At 38.9% G+C, this 13,461-nt stretch overlaps 1 protein-coding gene across 1 annotated transcript in view; it reads right to left on the bottom strand.

The window, feature by feature from the left end:
* LOC136847626 (uncharacterized) overlaps positions 1 to 13,461 on the bottom strand; it is a 103,915-nt gene that overhangs the window by 84,998 nt on the left and 5,456 nt on the right. The window contains exons 2-5 of the mRNA XM_067119341.1: positions 9,936 to 10,196; positions 7,633 to 7,741; positions 6,217 to 6,309; positions 5,063 to 5,347 (exon numbers count right to left, since the gene is read on the bottom strand). Of these exons, the coding sequence (XP_066975442.1) occupies positions 5,063 to 5,347; positions 6,217 to 6,309; positions 7,633 to 7,741; positions 9,936 to 10,196 (748 nt within the window). The remainder of the gene's footprint in view (positions 1 to 5,062; positions 5,348 to 6,216; positions 6,310 to 7,632; positions 7,742 to 9,935; positions 10,197 to 13,461) is intronic.

Below are 13,461 nucleotides of genomic sequence, written 5' to 3' on the forward strand. Positions count from 1 at the left end.
GCCTAAACTCTATATTCAATTCAATTCAATAGAGTAATGTCAGATGCTGATGGGTTAATTGCTACCCTCTCCTTTTTCCCAATTTATCAGGCATGGACATTTGTATCCAAACCGACTGTATGTTTCTTTGCAATATCACTAGACTATAGCATATACACTGTAAATTTCTACCATTATGCATCAGGCCTCTCAAAGACATTTTAGGAGTACTAGAGAACAAACTAGTCACGGTTGTACCCGGTGTTTCATTTTCCTCTGTGGTGCATCTGCATATATGCATCACATGTCCTTGGGATTTTAAGCGTACTGTACATACACACACACATATATATATATATTCATGATGTTGCCTCATAATATGTATATCATCCTATAGTTCTGATATATTTACTCTTCTGTTCATCACATGTTACGTGTAATAATAATAATTGTTGAGATATTGTATGTAATGTCAGATCTCAAAAGAGTTAGTGATTTGGATAACTTAACAGCTTAATTTAGAACTGATAATACATTTTTAATAGTAATGTAGTATGTGAGCAACATGTGTGTGTGTGTGTGTGTGTGTTCTGCGAAGGCTTGTTTCACTTCAGTTGTCATCAATTAAGATAAGAGAGCGCTTTGTTTTGCTTCATGTGTTGACAGGTTGGGAATAGTAATCAAGTTGTGTTAAGATTTCTGTAAAAGCTTTGTCTCATACGAGAAGAAGACGAATGATTTCGCAGTGTTACATACTTACATTGCTGTGATCACGCATTATTCTGATTGCATCCCACATGATTTTCTTTTAAAAACGTGTACCTTTTGATAAATATGAACAAGCGTTGCACTGAAGCACATGGCAATTGCGTCATGTTTAAGATTGCATTACCCTGATCATGTATTGTCCTGATTGCGTTCAAAACGTTTTGCTGGAAGTGACATAACTTTTTCTAGAACCTCCTCTCGTATCTCGTTCCCAAAATGCCTTAATGACGTCATCTTTTTGCTTCATTTCCTACTGGAATCCTAAAATTTGTTCATTCTGATTTCAAAGACTGTTCACATTGGTTCCCCCTCTCCCTCTCTCTCTTTCTTCAACAGAGAGAAGTTATTAACATAGAATATTTGTGATCACTGGTGTTAATCTTAACTTTTGAGATCTGAATTTTAGGAAAACTGTAATGGCGCCTTATAAAAAAAGTGTGTTTTGTGAATCTAAAGCAACTGCAAGTGATTTTGCACAGGTTTTTGCAAGCTTGTGTAAGGTAAAGTGAATTTTACTTATTATTACCATGGTATAAAAAGATATATTAAGGGAATTTCTGCATAAGTAAAATTATTATTGATAAATCTTTTGTGTATTTTTGTGTGTTATTGTGTTTACAATCCCTTGATTTTTCATATTTTATATATTGGTGATTTAACATTTATTTACTTAGCATTTTAAATATTCCTCGATAATGTAACACTGCATACTGGATTTAATTTTCATTTATTAAAATTTCCTTTTCAAATCTTGAGTAATTCTTGATAGTTTAAATTTTGCTTGATTAATTTCATTTCTTGATAAATTAAAGTTTTTGTGATTTAGTTTTGTTTAATAATTTAATTAAAAAATTTATCAAATTTTGTGTTGTTTTACAGTAATAGTAATTTTTTTCAGATTGTGAATTCTAATAATAAATTTTGAATTTAAAAATAAACTTTTGTATTTAAAGTTTTTAAAAAACAGTGTTTCATTTATTGATCACCAGTAAATAAGATTAATTGTGTGCATAAGACAAAGTGATAAACATGTTTTGTTCCTTTAGTTTTGCTGAAGTGAATTAAGACCAGGGAAACAGTTCAAGTTGTTTGATGGAGTGATGCCCTTTTGCTCTAGTATATTTCCTGTTTAATTGTTGATACCTCACACTTGTTTTGATAAACTTAGTTTGATTTTTCACATGGTTAATGAGTTTTTTAAGGGATCACTGTTACCTTTAGAGTACTCAGTCGTATTTTTCATTGTTATGAGAGTTCAGGTATCTGGCTGAAGTGAGGTAAATTTTTGAATTCTGTGATTAGTTGTTTAATAACCAGGTACTTGGGACGCTTCGTGACGACATATATATAACTGTAATAACAACAATGATCTCTTAACTTCTGGAATTCTTAAATGTAAAGAATTCGAGAGGTTAAAAGGGCACTGCAGTTATTACACTCACGTATGTGGTAAAAAGTGACCCGTAGGCCTATATTCTATATATTATGGTGTTCATTTGAAATACGTGACAGAGGGTAATAGGAAATACAGACAGAAGAACTCAATTTTTAGAAAAGAAAAACTTAAGAAATTAAAAAAATAAATAGATAAGTAAATGATTAATATACTGGGGGTACTGTTTTAGGGTATTCATGCCTTGCATCTTCTCTCGAACTTTTGAAGTGCCCTCAGGGAGATTGTTCCACAGTCTAACGGTGTGAGGAATAAAGGACCTCTAGAACTGGTAAGTTCGACAGCGACGTATATTGACTGCATATTGGTGTTGCTATTCAGCAAATCTGGTTACTCACGGTAAGAAAAGAGGATCAGGGTTCAATTGTGAATGTGAAAGACCTCTCTTAAAACACAACTTATGAAAAACTGACAAACAATAGACCATCCGTCGATGGTCCAAGTCATAACTGCTACTGTTAGGAAACAGAAACCTACCACCACGAACCACTCTATCTAAAGGAGATAAATCTCTGGCAGATGCAGGCATCCACACCAGAGAACAACATTCCAGTAAAGGTAGATCAAATGATCTTAAACAAGTTGCATTGATTGTAACAATATTATACATATATATATATATATATATATATATATATATATATATATATATATATATATATATATATATATATATAAAAGTTATATGGGCCCTACGCCCATTAAAAGTTTACATATTTAATTCTATTTTGCTGTAGTCCCATCTTATTATTATCCCTAACATTTTCCCCATTATCCAGTTTTTCTCTTTCCCCTGAATTTATTATTCTCTAGGCCAGAGAGCAAAGGCCAACGTACGTGTCAGCACAGAATACCCACTTGGCACCAGAGGATAGCTGTGAAAGCAATGGTTCCCAGGGGAGGATGCGTGGTGTCCCAACCCAAAAAGCTTCCCTCTTGAGCCATGAACGCTGATCCATAATCCCCCGCAAGAGGCGCCACCACTTTCACCCGTGTCTCCCTTCCCCTCCAGAGAATCCTCAGACGGGTTGGCCAAAGACGAATTGCACTCCACGGTGAAAATGACTGAGTTCTCCATGTAGGCGCAAGACAATGAAAAACATCGGTCCTTCCCTTCCAGCTGGAGTTTGTTTGAGTCCCAAGGACACACACAGGACAGACGCGACACACGTGGATGTCGCCATTTTTTACTCTCTGGCATCACCTCGGGGCACAGGGACGACGACGAGGAAGAGGAAGGCGTGGTGTACTCCGAGGACGTCTCTTAGGGGCCGTTCAAAAATTTACCCCCTTCCCCCTTGTCACGCCTCATAACACGTGTCCAAACCCCCTCAGAAAATTATGTAACATCAGCTAGTAACCTCCCCCTTAATGAGTATGTTCCCCTTTTTTAATGCAATAATATATTAGTCTAGCCTAATACCTGGAAGCTATCACCTTTAGGTATTGCTTAATGCTTTTATGTTATGATATTAAAGAATCACAGATAAATTTGAAATGCAAATGTTCTCTTATGCCATGTTTAGAGCAGGATTAATTTAATTTGTGATATTTTTCTAAGTCATATTTATGCATAAAGTAGAGAATGTCAGAGTTCAGAAAAGGGATGAGTCTGTGATATTATTGTGTCGTGTAATGCATATAGTAGAAAATGTTGAAGTACAAACAAGGGTTGAGTCTGTGATATGTTTTTAACATATAATTATGCAGAAAAAAATTAAATACCATATTCTCAACATTACTAAAATATAATAAATATGGTCCCCAGCGGCCTCTCCTCCGTGATGCAGCACAATGTCCGCCACGGACTTACTCAGCGAGTTCAAGAAAGACCATCCAGAGGTGTTTTCCTCGGCGCTCCAGAAAATCATAATGGAGTGCTATCACGAGCTGCCCATTCACTGGCAGCCAGTTCATGGGGCGTGCCCTTGATGCCTGGTAAAGTCTCGAGTCCTTCAAGCCCGTGACTCCCACCCGAGGCCTCTCGCCGCCCTTACCGAGGGATCAGACGAGCACATAGATGGAAGACCTCGCCCAGACAGAGGGCCGGAAGGTGCTCGATGTTACCCTCCGTGGAAGTGATTGAACAGCCCGAACGGCTCTTTTCTGCCACACTGTCTGATGGGCCGGAGAGTCTGAAGGTCAGAAACTTGTAGAGCTTTAGAGATCATCTACTTATTTTTCTGTATTTGTTCACCGAGTCTCCCTGATTCGATATCACTAGCTAAGGTATTTTCTGACCTTAGATTTGACCTATAAAAAAGGTGGAGATTATCATGAGCAATCAGTTTTTCTGTTTGGACAACTACTGGTTCATGAGATGTATTCATTTACATTGTCTATATTTCAGTTAGAAATCGTAATTTCGATAAAAGCTGAAACTGGCCAATTTTCTTAGAATTTTAAAACTTATAAAGTTCCTTTTTTCTTTCAGGTATAAGTGAACAATAATCTGGTATTGAGAGTTTACATTCATGGCGACATTATGGACCTTCCTCAGTCATTACAAATAACTTAATTTCACATTTGTTGCACCACTTTTTTTTTTTTTTTTATTAAAATTGACTAAACTTTACAACCAAATTTCCCCATACAAATGAACCCTCTCCAAAGGTCTCCATATGAAACTATGCGTTAAACGGAACCTCAAATTTCAACAGCCATGGCAACGCTCTCCAAGCTCTCGAAATATCGATCAAAGTCCGTCCCGGCACCTTTCTCTCGTACTTCACATTTAGATCATGCGCCTAGGCACATATTTAGTTTACAATGTTCAAGAGCTATTCACAGCAGCGCGAATTGTACAGATTCTTACCCAACCCCAAAGGAAAAGAAAAGGAATAATTAGTCTCTCCACTCTACCTTCTTTGCTGCTGAGGCTGCGAGCGATGTTCTCCTGCTCTTTCTGTTCCTTGGAGGACGTCCGCGAGCTCGAAGAAGAAGAAGAAGAAGAGTTCTCAGCCTCCTCCTTTGCCCCTGAAACTGCTGCCGGCGGAAAGGCGCGCTTCGCTTCCTCTTGATGTTTCTTCCTTTTCTTTCTTGAGTCCTTCTTTTCGGGAGTTTCTTTTTCGCCCTTCTCTTCTCCCTCAGCTGAGGATGTCGAAGGGCCTCCTCTTACTTCAGCACAGATGCTACGGGCAGCGTCATCTGGAATGGGTTCATAAGGTCATTCATCACACATATATACATACAACCACACGGAAGGGATTCCTAATCTCACATCCCCAGTCGTCTCTCGCACAAATGAGCATACAATGTTTTCAGTTCAGCGGAATTTATTTTAGCGTTCGCTTCAAGAGAGGAGCCGTTCCAGGGAAAGGCTTTTTGTCATGCTAGTTCCACCAGTTACGATCGTCCTGAACAAAATATTATGAATTTACATTGTGAATGCGTCTTATATTTCTTCTTTTACTTTCTGTTTAAATCGCAACAATGTTAAAGCCGCCGACAAACCGATCCAACAACATGACAACTTCACATCGCGTCAAAAACTGAAATAATTGACTCTTGAGCCGCTACTGACCTATGTAAGAGATTGAGTTATTCCGTATTATTATTATTATTATTATTATTATTATTATTATTATTATTATTATTATTATGCATTCAAAAGTAAAAGTAACTATTTTCCCACGTATATTTACTTGAGAATTCCATGGAGCAATTATCCGTCAAAAACATAAGAGTGAAGTTTTAAGAACTGCTGAAACATAAATCTTGAGTTTTATTATTATTATTATTATTATTATTATTATTATTATTATTATTATTATTATTATTAACACTGGAATTTCGAATAACGCACACAATAATGTTGTTATGATATATAGGCCTACGTATATATTAATAAGATTCATGGAGAGAACTTTACAAATCCATTTGTGAGAGCTAAGAGACAAGCGAGTCCTCGGTAGGTGTGATTATCTTATTGTTCATCAGCCTCCTCATCATTTTCACTATTAGAGAGCAGGTAACGTAACAAAATCTTCCTTCACAGGCAGTTTAGCGATCCTTACCTGAAGTAGGAGTTCGCTCAGAGCGCCTGCTGGCCCTTCGCTCTTCGTTGACTACCAAGCGATCTCGTAGCGACCGGACCTCGCCCAGCCGCTCTGCAACGGAGATCGATCAGCGGATTATAATGAGCTAAACGACCTTTAGTTAAAGGGAGAACTTAATTCTTACTAGGATATAGTGTCAGAGTGCATAATAGTCTTGAATCACTGAAGAAGAAGAAGAAGAGAAGATTGGCTTGACTTGATTCGTTTCAAGTTGAAAACAAGCATATGGAAGGAACACTGTGAACAAAAAAGTAGCGCTGCTATTATGGAACTCGACGCGATCAGAGAATGCGAGGCCTGCGAGAGTGAGTTGCTGAATGTTCTCGCCTCCTAACGTTGCCAAAAAAAGTTTTCATTGTTATAGGACTCTGTCAAACAAGATAAATTCAAATGGGGTAAATTATCAGCTATATTATTCTGTTTATCTTATGATGTCAGCAGCAAGATGGTCACTGAAATACCGTGCGTTTAATAGTCTCTTGGTACTAAGCTTGAATAAATTGAATGCAATCATTGATTAAACACTGTTAACTTTTAGTTATATATATATATATATATATATATATATATATATATATATATATATATATATATATATATATAGGCTAATATATATATATATATATATATATATATATATATATATATATATATATATATATATATATATATATATATATATATATATTCTTGAAGGAAGGCATTATAGAAAGTTATTGAGAAGCCATCGTTTTAAATATTCGTAATGCAACGAAGTGCCGCAATTGTTTAGACCTGTTACCATGGCAGCCGGCGTGCTTTCTCAAGCGGGCCCCGCCCCCGTTCCCACCCACAACCCCGGCTCCCCTAACACCTGTTCCTCCGTCGAGATGAGATGGCAGACAGCATCTGAGAAGCCATGCAGCAGAAGCAAGCGTGATCGGTGGATATGTTTGCATCGTAAAACCTATAGAACATTAGCTTGTGTGAGGAGCAGGTAAATGAAATAGCCCTATTTCTTGACAGCTTGCAACTTACAGAAAATTGTCAACATGCAGAGCACAAATTAGGCTTAAATAATAATCAAAATGAAGAGAGGAACAATTAACGTTACGTTCTATATATATCTAAGTGAAGATGCATTTTGTTGCAACGACAGAGGTTGCTCAGGAAGATATTCCTCACTTTTACCTTATGTAGGCCTAAAGACAGTCGTGTAGAGCTACGTACAGCGAGCAGAGTTACAGCAATTCCAAGCAGTCAAAAATGAGCCTTTACATGCCTGTACAGAACTGTGTATCGTGAGGGTCGTGCTCTCTCTCTCTCTTCGCTAAGTAAAATACTTCTGCTACTGAAAGAGAGACAGAGAAAGCCCAATGGTCTCTCAGAACTTACTCAGTCGCTGTCTCTCCTGGCGGTGATAGGTCACGACCCTGTCTTCCAGCGACAGATCCTGGTGGTTGGCTTCAAAATCCTCCCGGCTTACTTGCAGTAATTCCACCGGCTGGGAAATAGATTATTATTATTATTATTATTATTATTATTATTATTATTATTATTATTATTCAGCTCAATAAAATTAGAGTTTGTATGCCGTTCTCAACTTGGCATATAAGCGTCTTCTTTTCAGCAAGTAAATTATACGGCAGTCCCAGCTGATGAGGAGCAGAGAGAGAGAGAGAGAGAGAGAGAAATAATTATTTGGTACTAGAGAAATTTCATCATTAGGAATCAAACAATTTGATCAGTTAATTACCTAAAGAGGCGTAAGGTAACGAATTTCTCTTTCGTCCAGGGGCCGGAATGCGGGGCTGACATGGGTTGGGAGGAGGGGGTGGGGGGGAAGCTTCGCAGCTGAGAAATGAATGAGTGACTGGTATATAGTAGCCTTGAGGGCCGCTGTTGCCCTTTGCCGACCATATAAAATTGTTCGCGGTGCAGCAAGTCCCAGTCATGTATGGAAAATGAAAAGGAACAAATTTTCGTGACGAGTGGGTTCAGACTATGAAGTATCAAGTCTTCTGTCGTTTCCTCTTTCAGTGGAGGGTATTGTTGAGACTCACAAAAAAAAGAAACCCAACTACGGCAGAGGAACTCTGTGTGAGTCAATATTGGCCTTCTTTCACTTCTAGAAAGAGGTTCAAGATAAATGCATATGAGCATCACCATGCAATCTGAGATTCATTAGACAATCGAGTGCAATAAAAATACTCCAGTCATATTTGATGAAAGTAGCCATCCTGCGCCTTCAGCTAAGCACTGGATGGACTGAATTTCCTTCCATAATCAAGACACTTATTGACTGGCATTTCTGCCCCAAAACACCGCACATCACACATTCCTCCTCCTCCCCCTGTCGGCGCTTTTGAAGACATTACCAAGTGAAACACACGAAGCGCGTTTCCTTGAAACAGGGAATTCCACTGACAAGGCATCAACTCACTCACTGAACTGGTTGGCTCTCGATCAGCGAAGTTTAGCAACGTTGGTAATGGTCATTACCTGAATAGGTGGCCACCAATGAATTCTATAAAAAATACCTGTTGGTCCATAAAAACCCATGACCACATGTGGCAGAGCAGTGAGAACAACCTTATTTACATACGTTAGGAGACTGGTTTGAGCTGCAACGTCTATTGCTTAATGGCGGCAACGGAAATGAGTGTTCGGACCAGAATAGGATTACACGGGATGTGCTTCTGCACGGACTGTGACGATCGCTGGGGTCTTCGATTGATTTCAGCAGTAGGCTACTTCCCTCCTTTATACAGTATATATATATATATATATATATATATATATATATATATATATATATACACACACACATATATATATATATATATATATATATATATATATATATATATATATATATATACACACACACACACTCTAGAGAGCGCTATGACTTCAGCTAAGATTTGTTTACATTGACCTCCGCGAGAGTCCTTTGTACAACAGAATACCTATACATATTAGCTATCTATGAAGTTTTACACATACATACATATGTATATGTGTGTGCATATATATATATACACACACACATTAAGCTATAAATGTCGTGTGATATCCAATTCGCTCTGCTTCGGGAATATCACCGAAGAGGAATCATAACTGATAAATGATTCGGTGATACTCTCGAAGTAGAGCGGATCGGATGTTAAACGACATTCGAAGCTTAATGTTTGTATATATAAATGTCATATATATATATATATATATATATATATATATATATATATATATATATATATATATACATATATATATACACAATATATATGTTGTGTGCCCATCAAAATAAAATGATATCTAATTCTGAATAGCGCCTCAGCGTGAGGTAAGTAAGATTTACAGTACATCTCGGAGTGAACTCAACGCGATTTCTTTAATTATAAGATTTTTAGTCACCTCAACTTTCATATTTGGAATCTTTCTGTATGAAATAACACAAATGTTCCTCTATATATTATAAAATAATCATGATGAGAGTTTACCTTATCGTTCACTTTTCGTCGAAACAGATTATTTTTGCAACTGCAAGAGTTTGTCCTTAATTCTCTAGGCAAATTTACTCACTATATATAAATATGCGTGTGTGCGGGAGCGCGCAGAATTAAATAACATTAAGACAGCGAAGCAACCTTTCGTTGTTAATAACAGACAACAGAAAGAATCAAACGAAAGCGTACCTCGAGAATTCTAGCCACAAGTGTGGCCTTACTGAACAACGCGAGCAAACTGGCTGAGACAGACTGACCGATCGCTACGCCGAGCGACGACCGACTGAGCGGTGTGAGCCCAAGACGCGGCTGTTGAACTATTCCAGATTGATGGAAGCAAGATCTAGACTCTAGTCTAGAGCTTGGACGGAAGTTTGTAAGCTGAGCTCTCAAGGCCGCCGTCGTCAGCTCTCGTTTATCCCTGATATTATTATTTATGGACGTGAGTTGCTACCCATGCATTGAAATGAAACATTGATATAATCACCATATTTTTGTAAGCGCATAATGTTCTGTTGTGAAAAAGGGAAGAAGAGGAAGAAAAACGGGAGGAGCCCACCTACAGGGATGAAACATGTAGTATGTTCACGATACAAAATACTGCAACACTTTACGGAAAATATCGTTCGGATCCTATTTTTTTTTCATATTTTAAACAATTTGAGATTTTTATATAAATGAAAAATAGAATCAGTTAAAAGAAGTAAAAAATAAAACTGAAAAAAATTCTTGTTCTATGCAAGGTTTTAAGTGTTTTGTCCGAATCATTATGAAATATTTCTGTTTGAACAGTTTTACCAACCGTAAAATTAGAGTATCGTCTGCATAAAGAGATTTCTGTCAGAAGAATATCTTACGCAAATAAAAGATAGCGGGTAAGTTTGGCATATCTAATATTATCTGTTTATCATCTGTGTATCAAATTATCATCTGTTTAAAGATCTTTCTGTTAAAAGAAATAATGTTGTTTAATAAGATATGATTATCAAAAATATAATTTATAAGTTCTCCTTTCTTAAACTGGCTCCGTAATCTGTCCACGGCCCTCTGGGAGTAGCTGCCGCAGGAGGGCAGGCTAATCTCTTTGTGCCTGCCGCTGCTGTCCGTCTCGGGGAGGAGGAGGAGGTCCTGGAGGGCATGCCACGTCTCCAAGAGGTTCGTGTCCTGCCGGGGGTTGATGGCGAGGTCGAGGGCGCGGGCGGCCTTCTCGGAGACCGACAGGGAGCAGGTCTCGACGAGAGTGGCCTTTAATTCCTGGAAGGTGGCAGGGCTCGTGGTTGACGTCACCCACGGGGCGGCCTTCCTGTATATCTCCTCCGGTAGGGCGTTGATAGCGATGTCCGCCTTCAACACCGCGTCGGTCAGGCCTGCCACCCTGAATTGCCCCTCGACCTTGTAGAGCCAAGACGCCGGGTTCTGATGGGCGAACGGTGACAGCTTTATGCTGAGGGCGGCCCTCGGTTGGTCCGTCAGGGGGAGCATCGCGCAGGGAGTAGGTACAGGCATGGAGGAGTGCGCAGGTTCCAGCGTGGAGGAGGGCTCTGACACATATACTATGTATAAGGGCAAATGAACAGGTAATAAATATACAAATCACAATAATGACAATAAGGTTGTGTACGTGCGACCTCGGGTCAGCTGTGAAGGCACCGTAGAAAACAGGAGGTTCATCATAGAGAACCTGTTGAGCGGGGACTTTACAGGTCCATCCCCTGTCATTGCCTCAGAATATAAGAAATTCACGCTTGGGTCCATCCCCTGTCGTTGTCTCAAAATATAAGAAATTGGCGTGTAGGCCTATGCCCTGTCATTGTCTCAGAATATAAGAAATTGACGTTTAGGTCCATCCCCTGTCATTGTCTCAGAATATAAGAAATTGATGTGTAGATCAATGCCCTGTCATTACCTCAGAATATAAGAAATTGACATGTAGGTCATCCCCTGTCATTGTCTCAGAATATAAGAAATTGAAGCGTAGGTCCAGCCCCTGCTATTGCCTCATATTATAGGAAATTGACGTTTAGGTCCATCCCTGTCATTGCCTCAGAATGTAAGAAATTTATATGTAGGTCCATCCACTGGCATTGCCTTAGAATATAAAAAATTGACATGTAGGTCCATCCCCTGTCATTCTGTCAAAATATAAGAAATCGATGTTTAAGTCCATCCCCTGTCATTGTCTCAGAATATAAGGAATTGACGTGTAGGTCCATCCCCTGTCATTGTTTCAAAATATAAGAAAATGAAGTGTAGGCCTATGCCATGTCATTGCCTCAGAATATAAAAAAATTGACGTGTAGGTCCATCCCCAGTCATTGTCTCAGAACACAAGAAATTGACGTGTAGGTGCTTCCCCTGTCCTTACCTCAGAATATATGAAATTGACGTGTAGGTGCATCCCCTGTCATTACCTCAGAATATATGAAATTGACGTGTAGGTCCGTGCCCTGTCATTGCCTCAGAATATAAGAAATTAACGTATAGGTCCATCCCCTGTCACTGTCTCAGAATATAAGAAATTGACGTGTAGGTGCTTCCCCTGTCATTACCTCAGAATGTATGAAATTAACATGTGGGTCCATGCCCTGTCATTGCCTCAGAATATAAGAAATTGATGTATAGGTCCATCCCGTCTCAATGACAGAAATTGACGTGTAGGTCCATGCCCTCTCATTGCCTCAGAATATAAGAAATTGACGTGGAGGTACATTCCATGTCATTGCCTCAGAATATAAGAAATTGATGTTAGGTCCATCCCCTGTCATTGCCTCAGAATATAAGAAATTGACATTTAGGTCCATCCCCTGTCATTGTCTCAGAATATAAGAAATTGACATTTAGGTCCATCCCCTGTCATTGCCTCAGAATATAAGAAATTGACGTGGAGGTACATTCCATGTCATTGCCTCAGAATATAAGAAATTGATGTTAGGTCCATCCCCTGTCATTGCCTCAGAATATAAGAAATTGACGTTAGGTCCATCCCCTGTCATTGCCTCAGAATATAAGAAATTGACGTGTAGGTCCATGCCCTGTCATTGCCTCAGAATATAAGAAATTGACGTGGAGGTCCATGCCCTGTCATTGCCTCAGAATATAAGAAATTGATGTTAGGTCCATCCCCTGTCATTGCCTCAGAATATAAGAAATTGACGTGTAGGTCCATCCCCTTTCATTCTCTCAAAATATAAGAAATTGACGTTTAAGTCCATCCCCTGTCATTGCCTCAGAATATAAGAAATTGACGTTAGGTCCATCCCCTGTCATTGCCTCAGAATATAAGAAATTGACGTGGAGGTCCATGCCCTGTCATTGCCTCAGAATATAAGAAATTGACGACGTTTAGATCCATCCCCTGTCATTGCCTCAGAATATAAGAAAATGACGTGTAGGTCCATGCCCTGTCATTGCCTCAGAATATAAGAAAATGACGTGTAGGTCCATGCCCTGTCATTGCCTCAGAATATAAGAAATTGACGTGTAGGTCCATCCCCTGTCATTGCCTCAGAATATAAGAAAATGACGTGTAGGTCTAATCCCTGTCATTGCCTCAGAATATAAGAAATTGATGTTAGGTCCATGCCCTGTCATTGCCTCAGAATATAAGAAATTGACGTGCAGGTCCATGCCCTGTCATTGCCTCAGAATATAAGAAATTGACGACGTTTCGGTCCATCCCCTGTCATTGCCTCAGAATATAAGAAAATGACGTGTA

The sequence above is a fragment of the Macrobrachium rosenbergii genome, chromosome 17 (assembly GCF_040412425.1).
Source record: "Macrobrachium rosenbergii isolate ZJJX-2024 chromosome 17, ASM4041242v1, whole genome shotgun sequence".
NCBI classification, from domain to species: domain Eukaryota; kingdom Metazoa; phylum Arthropoda; class Malacostraca; order Decapoda; family Palaemonidae; genus Macrobrachium; species Macrobrachium rosenbergii.